This window comes from Mus musculus, chromosome 2 (genome assembly GCF_000001635.26).
Source record: "Mus musculus strain C57BL/6J chromosome 2, GRCm38.p6 C57BL/6J".
NCBI lineage: Eukaryota > Metazoa > Chordata > Mammalia > Rodentia > Muridae > Mus > Mus musculus.
Window position 1 is genome coordinate 120,716,137 of NC_000068.7, and position 25,963 is coordinate 120,742,099.

At 45.1% G+C, this 25,963-nt stretch overlaps 3 protein-coding genes across 5 annotated transcripts in view; 1 reads left to right on the top strand and 2 right to left on the bottom strand.

Annotated features, from left to right (window-relative positions):
* Stard9 (START domain containing 9) overlaps positions 1 to 12,897 on the top strand; it is a 99,948-nt gene extending 87,051 nt beyond the window's left edge. The window contains exons 34-35 of the transcript XR_001783628.2: positions 11,154 to 11,340; positions 11,596 to 12,897. The gene's annotated coding sequence lies outside the window, so the exon portion shown is untranslated. The remainder of the gene's footprint in view (positions 1 to 11,153; positions 11,341 to 11,595) is intronic.
* On the bottom strand, positions 18 to 15,381 carry Cdan1 (congenital dyserythropoietic anemia, type I (human)). The gene is made up of 28 exons (NM_026891.2): positions 15,276 to 15,381; positions 14,566 to 15,056; positions 14,163 to 14,369; positions 13,794 to 13,963; positions 13,553 to 13,666; positions 13,395 to 13,473; positions 12,475 to 12,595; positions 12,198 to 12,307; positions 11,722 to 11,811; positions 11,161 to 11,236; positions 10,454 to 10,659; positions 10,041 to 10,161; positions 9,785 to 9,931; positions 9,459 to 9,625; positions 9,040 to 9,127; positions 8,756 to 8,845; positions 8,536 to 8,590; positions 8,197 to 8,330; positions 7,997 to 8,100; positions 7,612 to 7,770; positions 7,056 to 7,119; positions 6,803 to 6,881; positions 6,474 to 6,622; positions 4,746 to 4,874; positions 4,598 to 4,661; positions 4,288 to 4,469; positions 3,005 to 3,112; positions 18 to 2,791 (listed from the first exon to the last, which is right to left on the bottom strand). Exons 1-28 carry the CDS (start codon positions 15,363 to 15,365, stop codon positions 2,666 to 2,668), a joined length of 3,720 nt encoding a protein of 1,239 aa, NP_081167.2. The 5' UTR covers positions 15,366 to 15,381; the 3' UTR covers positions 18 to 2,665.
* Positions 15,382 to 16,679: 1,298 nt separating this feature from the next.
* Positions 16,680 to 25,963, bottom strand: part of Ttbk2 (tau tubulin kinase 2) — a 117,769-nt gene continuing 108,485 nt past the window's right edge. For all 3 annotated transcript variants that reach the window (NM_080788.3, NM_001024857.2, NM_001024856.2), the window contains one exon: positions 16,680 to 24,058. In NM_080788.3, the coding sequence (NP_542966.2) occupies positions 23,596 to 24,058 (463 nt within the window). In that variant the 3' untranslated portion in view covers positions 16,680 to 23,595. The remainder of the gene's footprint in view (positions 24,059 to 25,963) is intronic.

Genomic DNA, 25,963 nt, shown 5'->3' on the forward strand with positions numbered 1-25,963 from the left:
CCAGGTAGTGGTGGGGCACACACACATTTAATCGGCACTCAGGAGGCAGAGGCAGGCAGATTTCTAAGTTTGAGGCCAACCAGGTCTACACAGTGAGTTCCTAGGTAGCCAGGGCAACACGGAGAAACCTGTCTCGAAAAACAGTAAACAAATAGAATGTGCCATTGAAGGTGATAATGGCAGTGTTTACAGTTCAGGGTTGAGATTCTACATTCATCGGCTAGTGTATGAGCTCAGCTACTGTAGGAATCTGACAGCACAGGGTGAACGGCCCCTCCTGAGACCCGAGTCAGCAATCTGAAGCACACAGTCAACTCTCTAGAGCTTCATCTTCCACATCTGTACATTTAACCATAGATCAAAAGATATTCAAGCAAAGTTTCTTGTCATAATTATTTACATATAGTTACATTAATTAAATCATTTCTGGATAACATATTAAAGGATACAGAAGGGGAAAAAAGGAAAACCCAAGAATGTGTATAAAAGGATAAATGTAGTTATAACACTATGCCATTATATATTAAGATGGTTGACCACCATGCATTTCCATATTTGTGGGCCTGCACTGATCCTAGAGAGTATAGGTATCACCGAGGCTGGGTCTGTTCCTGTCCAGGCATGGAGAGCTCTGTAGAAAGTCCCAGGTGCCTCGAGGCCAGTGGTCCGCAAAACACACAATACAAATACCACTATTACCCAGAGGCTGCTTTTGGTAAGAAAGAAGTTCTGAGGTAAATCAATCAGCCATTCCAGTCCCTACAATACAAATATTATTAAAAAAAAAAAAAAAAAAAAAAAGAGTACTTGGTACAGAATGGAGAATAACTAGTTCTCTACTTGAGTTACCTGCCTGCCTTTACAATCAGTTGTTGGAGCAAGCTGTTCTAAGTGCACCTTAAGACAGGCTCGCTTCATGGCTGAGTCCTTCAGTCAGAACAGTTTTCTGAGCTTCAGGCTTTTGGCCTGCTGCTCACCTTTACCAGGACTCAGCTTTCTGATACTTCTAGGCAAAGAAAGAGAAAAACCATGACTATCCACTGTGCTTGGAGCACTTGCCTCACATGTGAGGCCCTACCTAGGTTTGATAACCAGTACTGACAGAAACCAGCAGTTTGCCATTAACATGTGTGAGGCCCTATCCTAGACTTGGAAAAGGAGTTAAGGAAGAAGAGGCACACACCAGAGGGTTAGTAGCACTGGGGTGTAAGTTTAGAGAAGCTTAACTTAGGTCAAAACCCTTTTTGCCAGCTGCAAAGTTTTCCCCTAAGATTTTGCAGTTGACTTCGAGTTACCATTGAGCACCTCTGATACTTCCACTAAAGTCTGAGTCTTACCTCCAAAACAAACAACAGTTGTCAGGGATAAAGCACATTATCAAAATACTATCTTTGGGCACATGGTGGCACATGCCTTTAACCCCAGAACTTGGGAGGTAGAGGCAGGCAGATCTCTATGAGTCTAAGGCAATCCTGGTCTACAGAGTGAGTTCTAGGACAGCCAGAGCTACAAAGAGAAACCATGTCTTGAAAAGGAAAACAAAAACCCTTAAAATCAGCTGGTTACAGGGGCTGTCAAAATAGCTTAGGGCTAAGCCCAAATGACCTGAATTTGAGCCCTGGGATCCACATGGTGAAAGAACTGACTCCCAACAAGTTGTTCTTCAACTTCCAGAAGTGTGCTATAGCACTTGAGTGCAGTCACACTGAGTATAATAAAAAATTTAAAAATCACCTCATTTATAGAAATGAGGTCTTGCTAACTATAACCCAGAAGGCTGCTTTTGGTCAGAAGGAAGTTCTGAGGTAAATCAGACATCCCAGGGCCTACAATACAAATACCACCACAGCCACCTGCCATGTGGGTCAGCATAGACAGCAGGGAGTACATGGATAGTGGATGATGCTAGTTCATAGCAGACTGTGTCTCTAAGACTGGCTCTCAGCGTGACAGACGCAAACATCATGAAGAAGCAAAGCAGCTCGCTTACTGCAGTGCACAAAGCCCACTTTCAGAAAGGGGATGAAAGCAGGGAGAACAGCCATCACAACCTTGTTAAAAGTTTTATTTTAAAAAAGCCCAAGCCCCTTAGATTTTCTACATCAGGCTTGGTCTGACTAGTTCCCTGCAAAGAGGTGACGGTCCATAGAAGACCAAGTTTCACTTAGGCGAGTCCTACCTTATTGGCTGTCAATATTTGGGGATAAGGGTGATAGTCCAGCTTCTGGACACAAGAAAAGGTAGACTTCCAAATCCATGTTTGTCAACTTTCTCACAAGCAGAAGTTCTTTGCCTATTAAGATTTCTCAGAACCACAGTTTTAAGAGATGCTGGGATAGCAACTTGAGGCTCGAAATACATTGATCAGCACACGCATTTCTTTTAGCTGGATTAAAAACGCCAGCCCTTCTGTTCCAAGATCGGAGTCTCTGGGCTTTTCCACTGTGACTCTGAATCAGGTTCTCCTTCCTCTAGATCTCAGGTGTTGAGGCGGGCCGGTGTCTGGATGCTTGAAGCAACACACTTCCTTCACTTAGGAGCAGCAAGCCCGGTTACACACCTGGACACTCTTGCCCCAACAAGGCGTGCAGTGGGGTCTTGAGGCTCCTCCTGAGGCACAGGAGGCAGGTTCTGGTGACATGCCCAAGAGGGCTGCTTCCTAGCCCTAGCTTTGGGCCAGTACTGTCCCTCGGTTTGGTTGCATAAGTTCACAAGCTCTTAGCTGGGGTTCTAGCAGATGGGGCTCAGCTAGGAACAAGCGAAACAGTGTTGACAATTCTTCTGAGAAGTCCTGAAGTAAGTAGAAAGGTTAAGAGAAAAAGTAATTCTGGATGTTCTGTCCTTTCCAAGGTCAATCCTAAATAAGCACTCACAGCCAGGAAGACACTGATAACCCAGCGGTTTCATCTAATGTCTTCTATGCAAAAGCAGATACAAATCTCCATGACTGGTAAACTAAGGTTTATTAATGTATGACAAAGCAATTAACATTAAGACTCCTTACCCCTGGCCACTGGGCCTCATTAAGGCGGCCTAAGCAGGCTTCTATCTCCAGATGTCCCATGAGATCCTTTTCTACCAGCTCCCGGAGTAAGAACAACAGCAGATCCCACTGTAAAACACCACGGAGAAAGTCAAAAGTTGTCAGGATCATTGAGTAGTCCTAACAGTAGAGACTGAAGACTGGATAGCAGTCCCAAGAGTAGACATCTGAAAGGATGGAGCTGGGGTTGGAGATAAAGCTTAACATGCTGTTAAGAGCAATTCCAACACTCAGGAGGCAGAGGCAGAGGTAAGAAGATCTCGAGTTTGAGGCCAGCCTGATCTACAGAGTGAGTTCCAGCTATACAGTGAGTTCCGGCTACACAGAGAAACAATATCTTGAACCACCTCCCACCCCAAAATAAATAATAAAAAAGTAAATAAAATAAATGCAAATAAACACAGAAAAGAAAGGAAAAGGAAAAGGTGCCCCAAGGAGGAAATTGAGACAAAAGGTGCATGTTTTAGCAAGGATGAGGAAGAGAATAAAAGAAGCAGCTGTTATAAAATCCGGGGTGGGCACTGGATAATGTTAATAACATGACTTGCAGGGAATGAAGGGGTTGACTGCTCAGCAAAGTTCTGATGTGCAAACATGATGGCCTGTGTCATGGGAGACTAGAAGCATGGGTCAGCTTTCCTATGTTCATATCTACAGGGCTGGCTCTCCCACAACTCTTGCGATGTGTAAGGCTGCTTTCTGGAGTACTGTAGGTGGTTAGGGTAAGGGTCAGCTCTCTTACTCTCACCCCCAGGGCCAGCTCTTCCTTGGATCCATGTAGTACAAGTATCTACCTGTAACCTTAGTGCAGGTGGGGCTAGATAGGAAACCCTGTAAGCCAACTGGTTTAGCCAATCGGTGAGTCTCAGGTTCAGTAAGAACAATGCTCACTGACAAGTACACACTACCTCCCACTATGGCTGCAGGAGCTGGGCATGATGGCTCATATTTGTAATCCACACTTGGGGAGGCAGAGGCAGGAAGAAATCTGTGAATTTAAGACCAACATGGACTACAGATTGAGATCCTATTTGAAAATCCACATGTATGTGTCTAGAGTGATGGCTCAGAGGTTGAGAGTTGCTTGTTGCTCTGCAAATCAATTCTCAGTACTGACATGGTAGCTCATAGCCACCCTTGTTCTAGGGGATCCAACATGGTGCACATTCATGCAGAAAAAAACATTTATATACATAAATCTAACTACTCACCCACCCACCCACCAGCAAAAACTACTGGCTTACCTCTCTTGGCCTAGTATCTGCCAGAAGCCCTACATTTCTTGGGCTAAGTAGAAGCTGTAATGGAACTGGCCCCTGGAAGTCATCCTTCCACAAGGAAAGCAGCATATGTAGAAGCCTCCGAGCGTGTCCTCGCTCCAGCCTGTGCTGTGTTGGGGGCCCTAAGATGGGGATCTGGTCTGCAACTACAGGGAAGAGAAGTTTTAAATGGAGGCAGAAGAGCACATCCTATGCTCCTAACCCTGCTTGTACGCAACCTTGGGGTTTGGGGAATGTAGCATGAGGGACCTGGTGGAAGAGGAACCATACATACCTAGAAGGGAAGCCAACTCTACAGAGCACTTGGCCAGATGCTGCTCAGCAGTTGGGCACAGGAACTATGGGGGGAAAGGAGACATGGGCGTCATTCTTACTGCTCTGAGGATTGGTCCTGAGCCAATGTGGCTCTTCCCACATCTCACCTGGCGGCATCGCAGTGACTGGCCCATCTGGTTTAGAAGCTGTTCCAGATGCTCTGGGGAAACTCCCTCCTCAGGGTCCCGAGGCCCGGCCGCCAGGGAGAGCACATCCTGTAGAGAGCAGTGATGAAACTTCATGCCAGAATGCCAGAAACTTGGTTTGGGATGGGAACCAGCCAATGGAGAGAGGCAGAAGGAAAACAGAGCCCAAGGGGGTGAAGCAACTGGGTCAAGGTGTTCTTATGGCTGAGGCTCAGGCAGTAACAGCACAGCTAAGATAAGCAATTATATGGACAATCCAGAGGGAAGTAGATGTAGTGGTAAGGCTGTAGACTGTGTGCTGCCACAGAGCTCAAAAGATGAAACTCACTGAGATAAAACTACATAACCAATTCCCAGATGGTGTCTTAAAATACTAAGGGAAAATGTCCTATCTAGAGTCTGAATACTCCTCTTTGATGCTCCTCTGAGACCTCAAACTAGAAATCCTCTGCATATTGAGAAGCAGTCTAGCTTGATACCTTTTTCCCTCCTTCCTATAGTCCCCACCTATGGGCATTGTTTTCTAGTCTCTATTTCTTTATTATAAGACCACTACTTTGTTTGGAGCAGGGCCAGATACTATTTTAGCTCTTGGGAGTCACAAGGCCTAAATATTGCTCCAACTATTCATCCCTGCTTTGGTAGCACAAAAACAGCCACAGATGATTATAAATAAATGGATCAATAAAACTTCATGTATAGGGGCTGGTGAGATGGCTCAACAGGTAAGAGCACCCGACTGCTCTTCCAAAGGTCCTGAGTTCAAATCCCAGCAACCACATGGTGGCTCACAACCATCCGTAATGAGATCTGACTCCCTCTTCTGGTGTGTCTGAAAACAGCTACAGTGTACTTACATATAATAAATAAATAAAACTTTAAAAAAAATTAAAAAAAAAAAACTTCATGTATAAAAACAAACAGCAGCCTCATTTTGGAACATGGCTGTTTGCTGACTCCTGTTCTATAAAATTAGTCTCTTTCTCTCTCTAGATACCAAGTGCTAATATGTAGAGTTCACACTATCTACTTTTATAAATTATTTTAAGAAAGTCTGGTTTAAGTTGCTCAGACTGGCCTGTGATCCTCCTGCCTCAGCCTCCAGAATAACTGGGAATCCAGGCCAGCACCCAATCGAGGCCCAGCTTTTATTTATTTTTAATCACATTAGAACTTATGGTCTGTGCTCATGACATGGACAAATAGTACAGAAATCATGTCCAGACACTGACTGCCCGTCAAAAACTTTCCCACTATGCAGCTATTTAGTCACTACCATGTGTATAAGATGCATTTAGTCAAAAACTTTATCTCTGGCCTATTGTGGTAACATATACCTTTACCTAGTTCTTGGGAGGCAAAGGCTGGTGGATCTCTGTGAATCTGAGGTCAGCCTGGTATACATAGTTCTAGGCCAGCCAGACCTATATAATGGGACCCTGCCTCAAAATAAACAAACAAACAAAACCCCCCAACCCTTTAGATATAACTTTCTGGATGATTCTAGAACAAAGTACTTAGGAAACCATTCAGTTCAGCTCTGTTCTGTATGATCCCATTCAGTAAGGAAAGAAACAAACCAGCCAGACAACACACAAAGCTTCTATACAAATCCTGAAGCCAATGTGAAAAGAAGCAAGCAGCAGGGAGAGGGAGTGGGAAAGCCAAGGGAGTAGGGTAGCTGTGTACTTTTATCTCGGAGATGAGGTGGGAGGGGAGGGGAGCATGGTGCTCACAGGCTCGGGAGCAGCCCCTCCGCTCCACCCGGGCAGTTGGCTCAGGACCCTGGGCTCGTAGCATGCGACTCACGGCTGCTTTCACTTCCCTTCTAATCAGCGCTGCCAGGCAGAGGGAAAACAAGATTGGAGTCACTGGAATGTCTCCCTGCAAGGGCTAGTCATGACAACCCACACCTTTCACTGGTTTTAAACAGCTCACCTAATCTCCCACAAACTGTTCAATACCCTGCCTGTCCACCTTTAAAAACTTGGTTCAGTCACTCCTTTCCTAGACCTCACCTGTGATGTTGGCTGACAACCAAGAGCAGGCTTTCTCTGTCGCAAGCCCCACAGCAATGTTCTCTGCACTGCTTAGAACCTGTGGCACACAAGGACTGCTGAGTCAGGGACTTGGGAAGGCAGGTAGTACAGCATTGGATTCTACAGTCCAGAACCCACCCTACAACAGCCTCACACAGGTGCATGTGTACACATATGTGTACATGCCTGCCTGCCTACTGGCCTGCTAGCTGCAGGCTTCCTTCCTACGTACAGCAGCTGGGGTCTCCTCTGGTAACAGTGCTCGCACAGCGGTGGGGCTCTTCCTTTGGCAGAACCTAAGAAAGGAGAGGAGGAGGGTCAATGTCCGGATAGTGTAGACTGACTCACAAAAGTAAATTCTCAAGTGCAGCAGGCCTATGAATGGAAACTCTAACTCAGAAGGAAGGACTGTCCATTCTCCTGCCCCAGCACATATGCTGTAGGAAGGAGAAACCCACCCATTAGCCTTACATTACAGACTTCCAATTCCATATCTAGACTCCATGCCCAAAGACATAATCCTTCAGAAAGGGGGAATAGGGCAAAACAGGGGAGGAAGGAACAGAAACGGAGCAAATGGAATGTGAAAGAGGCAAAAAAAAAAAAAAAAGATAGGAAAAATAAATCAAAAGGAAGCTGTGTGTGCTGGCTCATGCCTGTCACCTCAGCACTTGGAGATTTGAGGTCAGCATAGACTACAGAGTGGGACCCAGTCTTAACAAAAAATTGACAAAACCAAGAGGAGACTTCAGGAAATGAGAAGGCTCAAATAGATTAACAGTTCTTACTCCCGCCCCTGGGTCAATGCTTGGGCCCCATGGGGGCAGAGTTGAGAACACAAGGATTCCAAAAGCTGTGCTGGATCTCCCCCTTCCTGTCCCCGTGCCACCAGCTGCTCCTGAAGAAGTGACTCTGCTTGATGCACCAAATCTGCTACCAGTGTCGCCCTGTAGCAGGGAGAACAAGGTTTGGGGTGGTTAGGAGAGTTACGAGGAAAGGGCTGCAAATGGAAGGACATTTGGTCAGAATGTCCTTCAAAGGATAGAAGAAATTTCAGCCTCCCTGCCCCCCACCCACTCCCTCTAGGTGACTTTGCTTAGTTTGGCAACAGGTTAAAGTTTAAAGGGAAAAAAATGAAGGGGGCTGAGACTAGGGTTCTTACTCCACTCTTACTTGATGTGTTTGACACAGTTTGATCCAATTCTTTCTGCCACAAATTCTACAGTCCTGCGCAGGGAGGGTGGCTGGTTGTGGAAAAAGGCCTCAGCAAGTTGAGCCTGGCAGGAGGTGGAGGCAGGTGTAGTCGTACCATGAGGGCTTCCTTCTGCCTCCCTCCCGAGCTGCCCCCCTGTTTCCTGGTCCTTTGCCCTCACCTGCAGCCCCTGGCTGGTCTGGAGAGGCAGGGCTCCCAGGCTGCTGGTGGTAGTGGGAGTGATTTTCCTCACAAAGCCTCCACTCCGCCCACTGCTTCCTGAAACCCAGGAAGCAAGCAGTTTCCGGAGCTCTCCTGTAGAGGAGTTGAAGTTCTTAATTCCAAAATTATCTCCCCTTCCTCCCCCAAACATCATGGCCTTTGTGGGGCAAAGACGATGAAGTAACCAGAGAGCCTAAAGACAGAACAGTATGCTGAGGAGTGAGGTCCTTTTGGGTATCCATGACAGGCCAGGCCATGGACCAGGCCATGGGCCATAAGGGGAGAAAGAGATGCTTACCAATGTAGGGGCAACAGGTATATAACAGCTGCTGGTCCACAACAGGTACACTGTCCTGGGGGAGAACAGACCAATGCTGGATGGGGAAGGCAGGCAGTCTCCCTTCCCTCCCGAATGTGCAGAAATAGAAGTCTAGAAGATGGACCGTCTTAAGTCTTCCCTAGCTGGTCTCTTGCTGGGTCCTTATCTATTCAGCTCATTTATCTGGTGTGACACTCACCAAACCATGCTCTGAAGCAGTTGTAGTCACCTCAAAGGCATCTACCTGACCATCTTCTAGAAAGAATAAGTCCTCAGGAACTGTAGGTATCTGGTAAGAGAGGAAGGTAGTGAGAACACTACTGGCACTCTAAGATTTGCCATGGTTTCTAAATCTGTTAGGGTCCCGGGTCAAGCAAGTTTCTTCTGAAGCCATAGCAATACCCATCCCTCTCAGAACCTCCCTCTTCTGTTCTCAGACTCTAAAGCTCTGTAGTCTGCCATGGCAGCCATCCATCCTCCTACCTGGAAAAGCCAGCCCAGGACAGCAAGCAGCAGCAGCTTATTCAGGAAGCACATCTCTCCTTCATTCTCCTTTGATAAGACCAAACTCCTAAAAGGTAAACGGAGGCCGTGAGCAGACTTTGTCTACCAAGGACAGAAGGCAGTAAATAAAAGCTATTACTAGGAAGGGAGTTCTCAAAAGCAGACCTAAATCACACTACTGTTGAGAAGACCAACAGGATCCTAGTGAGACTTGCACTTTATATTCTTCTTGACTAGACCATAAGATAAATGGGAGGATGGATCATGGGAATGAAAGACAATTGTCACAATTCTGCCTCTCCTGAGGCTGCCATAGCTGTGGAACCACACAGAAGCACAGACTTCTAGGCCCACTTTATAAATAGCAAGGCTATGCAAATAAGTCAAGTTCTACTCACCGATGTAAGCGCAGCAGGAGAGTAAAGACACTCCGGTAATAGTCCAGCAAGGGGACAATGTGGTCAGCAAAAGAGAGGAATTCTACCAGCCAGGGCACAGTGAGCACTGCCCGACGGGCCCACAATCCCTGCTGCAGCAAAGCCCGTATATCCAGAACAGGAGGGACCTGGGAAAGCCAGGATTCTGTCAGTGAGCAGGCTCTTAAAAGAGGCTGGCTAACACCCTCTGACCTGCCAGGGTACTAGACTAGCCAAGGAAACCAGCCATCCTCCACATTTCTCTGGTCTACACGGCTCTTCCTTACCCAGATCTTCCACATGCTCACCTGGCTCCTGAGGGCCAGAATAGAGTCCTGAAGCTCACGGGTCGGGGGTGGTTCATGTCCCCGGTATGGCAGGAAAGCCACAAAGCCCAGAAATTTAGCCAAAAGTCTAAGACTAAGAAGCACTACAGCAAATTGCCTCCGTTCACCCTGCATGAGGAATCAAGGGAAACAATGTTCTTTGCATAAGTCTTCTGGAACACACACATCCTTTCCCTCCTACATCAGACCCCATTACCCACTCATTCTGTTTTCTGACCTGCCAGTCCATGTCTGACTCCCCATCTTCATCACCAGGCTCGTGCTGAGGCAGGCGAAGGCCATTGAGCTCCCGAATCTTTAAACTTAAACTATCCATGAGGTGCTGATTAAAATGGAAGCTTGAGTGGAAAAAAGCAAAAGACAAAACAAAAAAGGCACTGAAATTGGTAAAAAAAAGAACCAGCGTTTAGAGGAGATGCCCCATATAACGATTCCTAAGAAGGATGAAGCTAAAGGACGATGACATTACCTATGTGGGCAAAAGAATGAGACAAAAGAGGAACTCTAAATGGGAGGAACCAGACATATCCAAACCTGAGGCTCAGGCAAAAGAAAATGGCTTGCCCATTGGGGAGAGCAAATCTTTCTTGGCCTCTGTCTCTCTCCCTGTGAGATACAGGAGTTCCTTACCTGCTGGCACTCATGATGAAATCCCTGAAGAAGCCTTGACAGCCTGGGAATGTGGGGGGTGGGCAGGGCCCTCCACTGCTCTGAGGGGCTATCAGCCGTTCTTGGAGCTGCCGCAACCGTCCTAGTTTGTCAGCTCCTAGCATATTCAATACATCTGGAGCTTCACCCAGAACAGATCCCCCAGCACCGCCAGGGCTCTGACACATCTGAGATGTCCGAAGGGAGGAGAGAGATGAAAAACCCGTAAGAGAAAAACTAACAAAATACTGAGAAAGTAGGCTTGGGATATATAGCTTGGTGGAGAACACCTGCCCAGTATGAGCAAGACCCTGGGTCTGAAAAAAAGCAATGAGCACTCCAGAGGGTTTGTCTTCTAATTTGGCAGATGAGGAGATAAAAACTGCAAGGCAAGCACTGTTTGCCTCAGGTCACTAGAACAAGGGTTTGAGGATACCCTGACTACTAAGCTCTCTTTGTACCGTAGCCAAGTCAAGGAAGGGATGGTGGTGAGAGGCTACAGAAGGGTATGGAGTCCAGGGCAGGCCAGAGAAGTCAGAGAACACATGCCCGCCAAATTTGAACTATCTCCCAAAGAGAAGGCGTTCTTTTAAATTTTGTAGCCAGAATCAACTAGGTTGTCTATCTGATCCAGAGTGCCAACCTTTATTTATCTGCCCACATCTTTTGGCTACCACTGCAGTTCTTACCTGGAGAAGCTGTTTTTGGAAAAGGCGGACAAAGTGGCTGTGGCTGCAGGCTGCTGAAAGTTGACCCATCATGGCTCTGAGGAGAAAGAGACACAGTGTAGAAAGGAGACAAGGGATGCATTCCGGCTATTTACCAAAGAGGTGAACAAACTCTTTGCCAGAAAGCCCACCCAGGAGAAGGTAAGAAACATTCATTTCCTTCACCACCAAGATTTCTCCAGACTAGATAGACAGACTTAACCCACCCAGAAATGCCCTCTCAGATCTTCAGGCCATGCTCATTGTCAGTGAACGTCATTATCAACGTAAGGGAGTAAGGACAGGATACTTGTTTCATCTATGAGCTCTGTCCTTTCCCAAGCTTCTGCCTTTACAGAACAAGTGCATGGCATCCCTGGGATTGAGAAGCTAGAAAGGAAATCCCTTTTGTTCTAGGTAGGTCGAGTTACCAATAACTAGAGACGGAGGAAGAGATGGGTGAAGGAGGGAAACCCTTGCCAACCAACACCCTAAATATTCCTGGGTTGCTGCTTACTGTCAGAGCAAGGACGGAGCACCCACCTGATCCTGCTACCCAAGCCCTTCTCAAAATCCCAGCTGGGTTCCTCGTGATGATCTTCCCACTCTCGAAGTACCTCATAGAACACATCCCTGGAAGATATGGAAGCTTCATCAGTTGCCTCCCAGTTGCTTACATCCACTTCCCAGAGCACTTTCCCTTGCTTGGAAGGTTTAAGATAAGCCTGCCCACAGTGCCAGTCTTTAACCCCATAGCTCTCTACACGATGGTAATGTTACAGACCCAGCAGCAGCACATCACAGGCATCTGTGGACAGGGAAAGCTGACCCTAAGATGGTCGGCTAAGCTCAGGGATTCAGGTCTGTGGACATGAAACAGAATGAAGCCAACAGGCTTTATGATGACTGCCAGCAAAGGGTCTGAAGAGCAGTCACCCACCCCTTTCAGTGCCTAGCTGCTAATTCGAGGAAAGGAGAGATTGTTTATGCCCTCCTCATCAGGGCCCTTTTCTTTTCACCTCTGTTTTTTAAAAGTATGAAAGGCTCGATCACTGGAGAAGTTGGCACGATTGTCAGTTTCTGGCTGGAAGGAGACAGCCTGAGCAGAGGGTGGTATCACGAGGGAGACCTAAAACATGGCAACAACATTAGGAAACAAGACCTGTTGGATCACGTTTACAAGACTTTACTCCTTATTCCTGCCCAGAGTCTGCCCACCTGACAGCACCATGGAAACTGTCTGAATCTGCAGACCATCTAGGCTACTCAGTGAGGCTACCTAGCGAGGGTAACTACCTTGGCAACACTGCCTTCATAAGCAGCCCGAAGGCGGCCCTGCAGAGCAGGTGAGAAGCACAGCAGCCGCTCATTCTCAGCCAGCAGCTTTAAGGTCCCTTTATCCAGGTAGGAGAGAACCCTGCAAAGAGAGGGCACACATGACTGAGACCGGCACACAGGCTGCAGATAGAAAGTACATCTGAGGCATTAGACAGGTGTTTAAGCCTAGGTATGTATGGCAAGGCCATGGCTAACAATCAAGACGATGAAGGTAAAAGGTGAAGGAAGACATGAGACTTCATGAAGCTGAGAGCAAGACAGTAGGATAGAATATTAGCCATGAACATTAAGGTCAGCTGCCATGTGTTTGTTGTCCCTATTTTTTTTTCTTGTGGCATACAGGGCTCTCTATATTATGAGCAAGCACTCCAGTGATCTATATACTTAGACTCTTTTGTATATATTATTTGGGACTACAGCTTAATATTTTTCAAAGGCTGGCCTTCAATTTTCTGCAGCCTGGGCAGGTCTTTAAACTTGCAATCCTTGCTTAGCACCAAACCCAGCTATTTATTTTTTTAGAGGATAAACTCAGCCTTGATACAAAATCAAATGATACAGATGGGCCAGGAGTTGTAGTGCATGCCCTCATTTCCAGAACTTGAGACGCACAGGCTGGAAAATCTATGCAGGTTTAAGGCCAGCTTGTTCTGCTTAGGGGATTCAAGGCCAGCAAGGGCTACATAGTATCACCCTGACTCAAAAACTAAACCAAACAAAACAAAACAAAAAAACCAAACCAACCACAATCTCCTCCCCCTCAACAAAAGGTTACAGGTAAGGTCTAGGGCAACTGTATCTATTAAGCAAAGGCATGCACATCCCACACGGCTAGAAACAGACATATAAGACTCAAATGTCACAGCTAGAAAACTCACTGAAACTGATGCTCCAAAACTTGCACTGCAAAGAAGACGCAATCATGGATGCTACGAAACAGGGGAGTGTCCAGGGAATCTAGGTCAACAACAAACCGTTAGTTAAGAACTGTCCCACCTGCAAACATCATTTCTCAAAGTGAGACTTGCTTACTGACCTAGGGCACCCTGACTTGATTCCAGGTCACTGTCCTTGGTGGCCACCATTCTCCGAGCAGTAAGGAGCTGAAGGACGAAGAAAAGCTCCAAGAAAAGGTTTGGTACTAGGTTCTCTGTTTATAAAGAGAAATGCCATACCATCGTACCACTGACAAGCAGGCCAAGGCTCTGCGCCTCCTCTACTCTCTTACTCTGTAGTTTGCAAGCATATCCACCGCAGCCCCCTTTGCGCTCACTCACCAGCAATGCAGGAGGAGTAGATAAGGGCTACCAGCTCCAGGCGCTGTCGAGAAGACACTCTGGCCGGGTCGGCAGGCTCTGCGGTGAGGTTTCCTGTCCTGCTGGGAACCGGAGACCCCGATTCTGGGATGGGAGAGGCTGGGGTAGGTGACTGCTGGAGTTGCTTGGTGCTATGTGAACAGGAGGAGATGTCATGATTAATCAGCCTGGCTTTACCAGCGACATTCACATTCAGGTTCTGCCAGAGAAGACATCAACAGCCCAAGAAGCAAACCCAGAATCCCGAAGGGAGAAATCAAGTTCAGGAAAAATCCCTGCAAGTCCCGCATAAGGAGGAAGTTGACATCCCAGGTGGCGGCAAAGCCATACCGCGCCTTCCTGAGCATCTCCCGCTCCTCTTGCAGACTTCTGCACCCTGGGGGAAGGCCAAGGCCCCAAGGGCTAGTGTCCAGGGTTGAGGGTTGGGAACTGGGGACACAGCTGATTGGGGGTGAGGTGAAGCAGGTCTTGGGCTTGGACAGTGACCGCTCTTCGCTCACCGGAGTTGGGTTGATCCTTCGAGAAGGCTTCGTTCTGCTGAGAGTAGTCACAGTTTTTTGTTTTTTTCCAATTTTCTATCTTCAAGCATCATTCCATCCATAACAGTTGGGCCCCTTTTAAACCCTCCCCCATTGTGGTTTCTTCACCCTCAACCTTCTAACCATCGCGCACTCTACTGTGGGGCACCAAGCTCGGCTTTAGCGAACATCTTGCAATAAGGACCGATTCTCACCCTGCAGAGCCCGGAGGAACGGTGCCTACGGGAGGGAACTCCTCCAAGTTGCTGAGGTTTGGCGGATCAGAGAGCGACAGTCTGGGGCTGCCAGGGCTGCCTGAGCCCTTAGGCTTCCGGCCTCCGGCCCAAGGCGGGCTCTCGCCACTCGCCCCCTCCTCCGCGGCCCCGGAGCCCCGACCGCCTCGTTCGCGGGACGGCCCCGGTCCCGGACCCCGCCTGCGGCCCGCACGGCGGGCCAGAGGTGCCTCGGCGGCGGCGCTGAGGGGCTCGGCTGCAGGGAAAAGCTGGCTGCGCGCCCCACGGCCACCCCGTGCCGGGGCCCCCTGCCTCGCTGGCAAGGCTGCCGAGGCGACTGGGGTCTTGGCGGGGGTTGAGGGGCCCTGCGGGAGGACCCGGCTGCTCTGCTCCCTCAGGAAGTTCAGCAGGAACGGCACGAATTCCTTCCGCAGAGGCCGAAGTGCGCTCAGAGCGGCCACCTCGGAGCTATCCTGAGGAAGAAGCAGAGGTCGCGGGGCGAGAGCGTCAGCTGACAGCGCGGGCCGTCAGCGGCTGAGGCCGCAGGGTGGGCGGCCCGGCAGCGGCGCGCAGAGGAGCGAGCGCCCTTGGCGCGGGCCGTCAGGCAGGGCAGGCTGGGAGAAGGGACTGAAGCATCATCCCCCGCGGGAAGCACATTCCAGGCAGGCTTGAGGGCGTGTCCGCACTGTTACCTCCGAACTCGGGGTGCTGCGCGCGATCCACCGCACGGCGGCTGCGACCGGCACCTCTTCGCGCAGCAGCGACTCTAAAACGGCCGCCATCCCTGTGCAGGCGCTCTGAGGCTACTGAGCAGGCGCACTCGCGCCACGGGCAGCCGGGAGGGGCGGAGCCGGCGACCGGGATCGACCGTTGGACGACGGGGCGGGTCCTTGAGGGGTGGGGCTCTGGCGGCCCGGGAAGATCTGCCCAGCCAGCCAGGCCTGCAGGGCGGCGAGGCGCCTTTCTCTGATTTCCTGGCCCCTGGAGCAATGTGATAAGATGAACTGCCTGAGGAGACCCGGGTCTGAAAGAGGGACCAGACAGGAAAAGTGACCAACTCTAAGAGACCAGCCTATGAGACCAGACACCTGTCATAAGCACAGCCTTAGACCATGACTGTAGAGCTTTTTGAGTCACTCCCTCCTCAACCAAAATAAAGTGAGTAACCTTGTGTTTTGACCTTTTTGTTTTTTCTGAGACATGATTTCTCTGTATAGCCTGGCCACTCTGTAGACCAGGCTGACTTCGACCTCATAGATTATCTTGCCTTTGCTTCCGGAGTGCTGGGATTAAAGGGGTGCGCCCGGCCTACTTAGCTCCCCACCCCTTCCCCTCTTTTACTCAAAAGGCTGACTCTTTACCATTGGCCAACTTTTTCATCAACTGACAATTGAGGACAGAGTTCATGCTGAGGCATGTTATAAAATCATCAAATGTCCATCAGACTTGTATTGAATCCCTTACGTATTGTATTAAAGAGTTTACAGCAGGGGAATATCTCAACTTCTTTTACTTGAGAGGTCAGGATTCATGATTAGCTTCTGGAAGAGTATGGCATTCCTAGACACACTCCCCCGACCCTCCTCCACACACACTGGCTGGTTAACCCTCTGGCTACACTTCCTGTCAGGTCCCTTATTTTGAAAAATATAATAGGCTTTCGGATGATACTCCTTAGTAAAAGGAAAGAAAAAAAAATCAAGATATAGGATCTATAGTTTCCTCCAAAACAAAGTAGCAGTGTATTGGCCCTGTGTTCCTCTCATTCAAAGGAAGACCACTTGGTGATAGGCAGTAGATGGAGCAGGAATCCCTCTAGCATACTGCCAAGGAGAAGAAAAGGGAGTTTTGAAAACTTAATTCTGTGCTGGATTTAGTGGATGCTTGCAATCCCAGTGCTTGGCAGGCAGAGACAGAAGAATATCAAAGTCAGCTTGAACACGCACGTCAGACCCCTGAACCCTGGTGTTCACCTAGCGTCTAAGTTAGCCAAAATGGCCTTCTCTTGGTTGTCTGTCACTTCTGTAACACTTTAGTAGTTTAGGAAATAGTTTTCACTTTTTGAAATCCAAACCATCACACAAATAGCACTAAAGTTTGCATGCGGACTGAATGTTTTATTACTAGATTATAAAAATAAAATACAAAATAATTTTAAAACAGAACTTAAAACACTGTACAAAGCTTTAATATGGTACAAATGAGAAAATTAAATAAATAATTACACTTTTATGTACAGATGGCCTATACAAAAGCACTGCATGTTTTTCAATACTCTATGCCCATGGTTGCCTGAGCAAAAACACATAAAGGGAAGATGCTTGAAGGAGAAAGGATACAATGTAACACATTGAAAAGAACTTCAAAGAGCAATTTCGCATCTCATTAAGAGGAGGACAGCAGAACATTGACTTATTTCTCTTGTTCAGTAAGAGAATTCGGGTTATGACTAAGTTTGATAACATTTGCCAGTAATAATTTATGAACTCATTATATCTAATACAAAATGAGATGTGCCTCCTTTTCTGAAAAACTTGGAATCTGTAAATAAATGATCTGATTAAATAGATGCCATTTAGGAAAGGTGTCAAAGGAGAATGAGAACTGTGCATCAGGGAACAGCAAAGTGGCTCGAGCCCAGGCCATCAGATCTGTCTACTCATCCAATCCAACAATCCAATCTCTCTTACCTAAGATTTTGTTTCTGCCTTTCCCCTCCCCCCTATTTTGAGACAGGGTCTCATAGAGCCTAAGTTAGCTTCGAACTCATTATTCAGCTCATTATGTATGACCTTCAACTCCTGTTCCTGCCCTTACCTCTTCAATGTTGAGATTATAGGCATATACCACCAAAATCTAGGAAATCCAATCCAATTTCAAAGTCCTGAGTGGCCCAGTGCTACATTTCCTTTGTCTTAAAAAGAAGATCTATTTCCTATATTTTAATTTCTTAATTATCTTAGAGAACTAATTTCATTGATTTATAGTTTAATAAAACTGTTTTTAGCCAGGCATGGTGGCTCACACCTTTTTATCTCAGCACTCTGGAGGCAGAGGTAGGTAGGTCTGGAGTTTAAGGCCAGCCTAATCTACAGAGCAAGTTCCAGCTCAGGGCTACACTGAAAAAACCCCCATCTCAAAAAATCAAACCAAACCAAACTGTTTTGAATAAAGTCTTAAGGTTTCTTCTCAGCAAACTCCCTAAAATAATAAATCACAGCCCAAACTCTGTATAGCCTTGTTTACTACTGTAAGTGAGCAAAAAACACCTGGCACATTCCAACTTTGATACAAGTGAATTTTTGATGTTTTCAATTATGTTTTATGGGAGTTTTAAAAAGTATCATATGGCAAGAATAGTCTACATAAAAACTTGGTTTAGGTGAATAATCATGTATACAGTACAAAATAATTTTAAATTATCAAGAGATAAATCCCACTGTTAATGTAAAATAACGTTATTAGCAAATTCTGTAATTCTATTAGTCTCAGAGATCTGCGTCATTCATACTGTTGTTGGTCTAGAAATTCTAGTTGAAGGTACCAGGAGATGTGGTCAGCATCACCTTGAGCCTACAGTGTAGATACTATCACCTCCAATTAGAGAAGGCAGAAACTTGTTACATTTTAAGGGCAATGAAAGGACTTTTGTTAAGGGCTCCTTAAAACCAAGGATTGAGCCCAGTATAGGAAATCATCTCATCACCTTGAACTTGCCTTAGCTGTCATGTTTATTAGTACTTATATAGGAGCAAATACTGAAATCATGACTCAGTAAATCTTTGCTATTTAGCATCTTGAGATATTGTGAAACCAAGAGATGAATTTGTCACTAATTTTCTGATGCAAATCCTCTCCCAAGAGGAAGAACTTACCTGAAAACATATATATTTTACCCATATTTTCCTCTAAGTGAATAGGGGTTCTTTTTGTTCCATACTTGGGAGTTACCTAGGAATTTCCCACTTCCTGCAGTTATGGAAAGCAATGCTGCATAACAAGATCCTTAAGGCTCCAAGATTGTGTAAAATTTCTGGAGAAATGGCCAAAATAAGGCAAATACCCAATAATATGAGGACTTTCTACTTTACTTACACATTCTCAGAGTGCACACTCGAGTTTTGTAAAGTTTTGGTGAGGATAGGAAGTGGGGCATGTTTACCAGACACCTCCCACTGACTGGGTTGTGGAACTGCCTCTAGTTTTCTTCTATGAGTTAAGGTCTAATATGCATCACTGTGGCTTCTGAGTTGGGACTCTAAGTGTTGTTGGCATGTAAGGACCATCAGAGTCGTCACATGCTGTAATCTTATAATGCATTTGGATTAAAACATAAAAAGCTATTCTGCAAATATGTTGTCTATAGAACCAAATTCAAGAAATTTAAGCAGTACAGTTGGTTACAAATGTCCTATTACCTCAGTGACAGAGGTGTTGGTTACAAATGTCCTATTACGTCAGTGACAGAGGTGCTAGATGACCTCCCCCCAGAAACAACATTCCAAAGCCATAAATAGGCACAATGTAAAACAGTGAATGCAAACCATGAACATGACAGAAGTAATTATACACAAATGAGAGCTGTGTACTCAACATATAATATATACATACATGTATGAAAACTTAAAAAAATAATTAAAAAAATAATGTTTTTGTTTTTGTTTTTTGGGAGAGGATCCCACACTACAGCCCAGGTGGACTTGCAATCACTATGAAGCAGAGGTTGGCTTCAGACTCTCTTCCATCTTTCCACCTCAGTCCCTCAAGTATTGGTTAGAAACATTAGCCATCACACCTAGCTAACAAGTTTTAAAATATGAGAAAATTTGATCTCCAAGGCTAAATCTAGATTATCTATAAGTATATTTTAAGATAACATTTTCAAGATGCATCTTTTTCCTAAAGCCACTAAATTGTGGATCCTGTTTCTCCTATCACCAATTCCTAATGTTAGATTAGAAATGTAAAATTTTCTGCCCTTGAGGAAAAGGCACCTGTTTGTCAAGGTTATTATTGGGTGTAGAAAATCTCATTACTTAGCTAGCTATGCAGTCTAGGTTTATAAAACATGCAGCAATGTACACCTTTGCTTTTGTACAATGGATGCAATCACAGAAACAGAAGCCTAAGACTCTGTGACTGAGAGGGAGTCTGGTACTTGCTGCAGCCCCTCAAGTTCCCGCAGTGTCCAGGAGTAAAATGAAACACCGCATCAGCATACAGTGCTTCAGTGGGCTGGAGCAAATAATGTGCAGTGGATAATGACGTCAAGGACTCTTTGACCGTTTGTTACTTTTTTTTTTAGGCCTTGATTAACTTGTTGCAACTTTTACCAAAGATATTCATTGCAAAGCATGCAACTAAAGAACTAAAAGTGGCTGTGCTCCTGTTTGCAAGGCCAGCCTGTGTGCAGAGCTGGAGAGAAGAGCCTAGATTTTTTTTGTTTTTTGGTGTTTTGTTTGTTTGTGTTTTTGTTTTTGTAGCCAGGGTTTCTCTGTATAACCCTGGCTGTCCTGGAACTCACTTTGTAGACCAGGCTGGCCTCTAACTCAGAAATCCACCTGCCTCTGCCTCTAGAGTGCTGGGATTAAAGGCGTGCGCCACCACGCCCAGCTTGCCTAGATGTTTTAAGATCTCTATCTTAATGCTGAATCAGATAGGATACAATTCCCTCCTGTTTTCACTATCCATTAAAGTCAAGATATCTTTAGGATGTGCAAGATTACGAGGTATGATTTTAATATTTCAAGCAATTCACAAAGCCTACGGGTCAGTAGTATAATTTGGGGGCAACATTACCTAAAATTAGGAACTAAGTGTTCATTCTTTGCTCCACTGAAATAAGCACAGGACAGGCCTGAGTTAGTAACCTGTGTAGATAGAAGCCAGGAGGTACTTGTCTCCCAAAAGATAATTTCTGTCACACCCTACTTCTATTATGGCTACAGTCATGTTCTTTACCTTATTTGGATGATTTGTGACTGAAATATGAAATATGCCATCAATAAAAACCTCAAAGAACTGAAAACCCAAACCAAACCGAAAGCTTGATTCTCTAGATCATACTCCTGAGTGAAGAGCTGGCTTAAGACTGCCAATTTTTATTTTTAACCTGAAAGAAATGTAACATGTAAAAGCACAAACTATGTTTTTTAATCTTTTGTTTGTTTTTTTAAGACAGGGTTTCTCTGTGTGGCCCTAGCTGTGCTGGAACTCACTCTGTAGACCAGGCTGGCCTCAAACTCAGAAATCCACTTGCCCCTTCCTCCAGAGTGCTAGGATCAAAGTGTGTGCCATCACACCAGGTTCTACTTTTTCATCTCTGTATCAGGACAGCACTTAATAATAAATGTAACTACTGATACATACGATATAATTAATTAGTCCATTTCCTTTTCTTCAGAGCAGAAACATCTTTGGTTGGTTCTTTTCCCTACATACAAAATAAAACATTCTCACATAATGAGGCGTTTTGTCTCTGGATTTTGATGAGTTTGTGAACGGCATGCAGAAAAGGAGGCAACACACTGAAAGACAGACAGAAAGCATCTCTGTCAGCATGACTGCCAGCAGAGAAATTCACAAAGAAAAAGGCTGGGCCCTGTTAGCTTTCCCAGTTACTATTAGCACATGTTTGACTAGAGAGGACAGCAAGAAAGCCGGCTACTTTTAGCATCATTTAGCTAATGTAACAGAAAGAATTTTAGTTACCCTACATCCCATCCCCACTTCCCTTCAAAAAAGTGACATGGAAGAGGCAACTTTCAGGAAATGTTTTAAAAAACAGTTGATGTCAGCTGCATAATTATAATGCCCATCTATCCACTCTAACCATATGGACAGAACTATGTGGCTAACATGAGTAATCTTTGAGCCTGTATTACAAGCATATCTTGTTAAAATTTTCCCCTATTAAAATACTTTTTAAGTGAAAATTAAGTACCTTACACCTTGGCTTGGTAACAAGTGCCAGCTGCTTCAGTGTGCACCCGGAAGGCAGGACTACTCTTAGGGACCACATGCCAAGAACATGTGTTCAGAAAATGAAGACAGGCAATGCCCAAGTGTACATGAAGCACACAATAGAAAAGGAATTTTATCATCTATAATCTTGAAATTACAAATGCAGAATGAGAAAAAAATGGATTTATATAAGCATATGTCTCTTCTATATTTATAAATATTTATATAATTTACCATGAAAGACATGCAAGCAGTACTGCAGTAACTGTTATACAATATAATACATAAGGATCAGTCTCCAGTATTACAGCTGTAATAGATAAACAACAAATGCGCCTTACCTACTGCACTGCTCTCAAGTGCCTGAACCTGGACAGAAATTAAGATTCCACACTATGCCCCATTTCTCATGGGAGACCTTATGTCTCAGTGTAGTGTCCCAAGTTTGAAAACGCTCAACACAGAACAAGCTAAGTTAGTTTAGTGCCTGGGCAGCTGGGATGCACCCCTGGAACATGCTCACTTAGTGAAGAAACACGTTTCCTTTTCCACCCCACTCCTGAAATTCAACAGTTACAGGTTTGGCAGCAATACAAAGTCAAAAAGTAGATGTTTGTTAGAAGGCAGATTTCAACAGCAGGCAGATCAATTTCCCTGACCTCAATAAGATTTTTATACACCCACAGAGCATCAAATAGTCCACTTAAAAAGTCTGGTGTCTTTAATTTGCCTGATTTCTGCTAGTAAGAGAGTAAGATTAGAACGAATATGATCATCCTTACAGCTTTATAAACTGAAATTTAGATGTCAACAGCAGCTATAAACAAGAATTCAGGCCTGAGTTTCTTCCCCTTGGACTGTGCTGGACTGACGCTTCCTGTGCAGAGGCACGGACTCCTCATGTGCTTCCTACCTGCCCTAGCTAGTTATACTTACGTCTTCTTATAAATGTGGAAGTCAGGCTAAGAAGCCCAAGCATTAAACAACACAAGAACCAGGTAATAAAAACATTGAAAGAAAACTATTTAGTCTAAATTTATTTCCCAGATATTCATTCCTTATTGGCTAAATGTATAAAATACAAAATCTGATTGTAAGCCTTAGTAACATATTTTCTTTCTAAATCTCTAAAAGTATAAGCCACATTCCGAAGTGTTATTCTTTCCTAGATCACCCTGAAGGCTGACACTAGAAAGAACCCAGGGAAGCTGTCTCCTCCGCAGGCTCCTGAGAGGAGGAAGTGCAGTCAGGGGAAAGGTGCTTGTACCTTTGAAAGCCATTGTCCCACTCTGTCCCTCTCCAGATACTTTTGCCCAAAATAGCTCTAGATAGACATTTCTTTCATTTTTGAGATAAAAATATAGGAGTTAAGAATAAGAACTGTTGCTCAAACGAAAATAGCAAGGTTTGACTAAATAAAGGTAATTGGATTATCCTATGCTGATGAAAACACACATTAGGGTGTATTGTTAAAAATAAGAGGTAAAAACATTAATTTTAAAAAATGTAAAATTCAGGGAAGATACTAGGAATGAGTGGAAAGAAAGGTGTAGATTCACTAAATAAACACACAAACCAAATATACCCAGGTAATGGTTTCCTGGCAACAAGCTTCTTATATTTGAATGTCTGCGCAATGACTCTCCAAGGTTAGGAAGTTTTAAATAAAAATATCAAACAATTTTGCTATATACTTTTTGAGTAGAAGATTAACAAATTAGGCAAAATCACCTAAAATCCCATTCTATTTCCTATCCTCAATTTTCTGTTTCAAAGGCAGCTATAAACAAGAGCTCAGGCCTGAGTTTCTTCCCCTCGGACACTGCTGGACTGACGCTTCCTGTGCAGAGGCACGGACTCCTGATGTGCTTCTACCTGCCCTAGCTAGTTATACTTAGGTCTTCTTATAAAGAACTGATCATGTTACTTTCTTTTGCAAGAGAAGATCAACACTGATTGTTTGAAACAGACAGTACAGGGACACACATGCATCAGGTCTAGGAGGAAGAAGATCTCACGCCTTTCCCAGAGATGTAGCCTGCTCACTTCCTATCTGCTGAGTTTACTGGCTGGCTTACTCTTCCCTGGGGGAGTTTTAGAGCTGGTTGAGTGGTGGTGGAGGCTGCCAGATCCTTTTGGGCCATTCTTGCTGGGTTTGCAATGCTCCTGTTGGCAGGACCTCCTGGAGGACGATGATCCTGAGTGGCTAGGGGGTGACTTGCTTCTCCCCAGATGTGGGGAAGAACTCCTCTGGTCATGGTGGGGCCGTCCAGCCCTAGATGGTGAGGAACTAGATGTTCGAGGCAAGGATGAGCTTCGAGGAGAGGCACTGGGACTCCTTCGAGGTACAACTGGACTCTTGGGTGGTGTTTTTGGATTGTGAGGAGATCCTGGGCTCTTGCATTGGGTAGTACTCCGGGATTTCTGAGATCCATTTTGAAGAATTTGGGCCAGGCGAGAGAAAAGGTCTGAGTCAGAGTTACTACTCCCTAGAACTTTATATCTGCGTAGCCTTAAAAGAATAGAGAAGAATTAATTTTTTGGAAACAGGATATCAAAAATTCATTTTAAGTGTGCCTAAAAAAAAAATCACAGTATCCCAAATCATGATATGTATGAAGTATGTCAATACCAAAAAACACACTAAAAGTATACTGAGTTACTCTTTCAAATACATGCTGAGTTTGACATCTGCTATGTCTGTTTGGCCTTTTGGTTAATGTTTGTTTCCTTTGACAAGGTCTTCCTGTGCAGCCCACACTGATCAAGAACTCAGTATGTAACCCAGGCCAGGCCTGCCTCAGCTTCCCAGGTATTGGAATTATAAGTATGTATAATCTCCCAGCTTTTTATCATTCCTGGCCAAAGACACCTTGTTTGTGTGTTTTTTAAAAATTCCACTAGGGGCCACGAGTGGGTAAAGGCTCTTGAAATGATAGCCTAGTGACTTGAATTTGATCCCTGGATTCCATGTAAACATGGAATGAGAGAACCAATTCCACAAGGTTGTCCTCCCACCTCCACATGCACACCATGCACACCCCCATCATACAATATGCTCTCATCCCTCCTCTCTCTCTCTAATGATAAAACGTTAAAATCTGTAAATATATAGTTCTGCTATATAGTCAGGCTGACTAGTCATTCGTTTGCTTCAGAGCCACCATGTCTAGCAGTAGTCAAGGTTTTTTTGTTGTTTCTTTTAAATAGTTTTCTGAGACAGGCTCTCACTATGTAGCTTAGATCATCTGGAACTTAATGTGTAGGTCATTATTGCCTTGAACTTGTGATTGTTCTGCCTCAGTTTTCCAAGTATGTATCAGAGTATGCCACCACACCTGGCTTTATAATCAGTTTATATAGTAGTATGGGTTGTCTCTGGACCATCTTCATTAGTTTAATCAAGCATATGGAACTTTAATCTGACGATAGTGTTTAAAGGTAGAGTCTTTGGAAAGTAATCAGATTAGGTAAGATCATTAGGGTGGAGCCTCTATGTTAAATTCTGGTGGCTTTGGAAGTAAAGGGAAGGAGACTGGCATATGCTGAGATGCACAAGGTGCTCAAGCCACCATGTGTAGTGACTTAAGTGAAGGAGGCACTTGCATGGCCTTGTGCCATGCTACTTGGAATTCCCATTCTTCTTATAAATTAGCTTGTCTCTAGTAAATGACTGTAAGAACAATAAGCTGACTAATATGTAAAATTTTAAATAAAGAATGTGTGTTATGAACTTTTTCTTTATACCAGGAACCTACCCCACCTAGAAAACAACTGTACTAGAAGAGTCAAATGTAATTATTTATAAATTTGAAGTACATTAAAGGCTTGCAACCCACACAGGAAAACTTGGGCATAAATTGCAGTTGGTTTTGGTCAGTTTCAGATTTTAGCAAGGCAGTTGTTACTCATCTCCACCTTCAGCACCATGGCAGTCAACTCTGTACTAGCTTCTAAAGCCGTCTGTACACAATGTACAGGAACCAGGGTAGGCAAACCAACGAACACCACCCACACCGCCCCCCAGTCCTTAGGCTGTAAACAGGCTAGGGAACTAAGAGTACAGTGCTTCTTCCTAAAGACCAGAGTTTAGTTCTCAGCACTCGACCTGGGCAACTCGTGACCACGTGGACCTCCAGCTACAGGAGATCCAACACTCTCTTCTGGCCTCCAAGGGCACCTACACATGGCATACATGCCACACTCACTCCCCCAACTGAAGGTAAAAATAAAGTCTTTGGGAAAAAAAGTTTGTTTGGAGACTGTACTCTCATTGCTTTGTTTGTCAACAAAGGCCTCGTTCATCTGAGAACAGCCACAAGTAAGGCCAACATATCTGCTGAGGAAAACAGCAGGCACGGTGTCAGCAGGCTGATGCCCATGAGCTTGGAGTTTCTGAATAATAAATTCGCAATAA

Bases quoted from the DNA above. Each gene is read 5' to 3' on its own strand.
- Cdan1 (NM_026891.2), bottom strand. From the start codon at position 15,365: ATGGCGGCCGTTTTAGAGTCGCTGCTGCGCGAAGAGGTGCCGGTCGCA. The intron at 15,057-15,275 runs GTAACAGTGCGG...CTTCTTCCTCAG, and splicing joins GCAGCACCCCGAGTTCGGAG to GATAGCTCCGAGGTGGCCGC. The intron at 12,596-13,394 runs GTGAGTTTTCTA...CTCTCTTTGCAG, and splicing joins GTTTTGGAGCATCAGTTTCA to GGTTCTCTCCTACCTGGATA.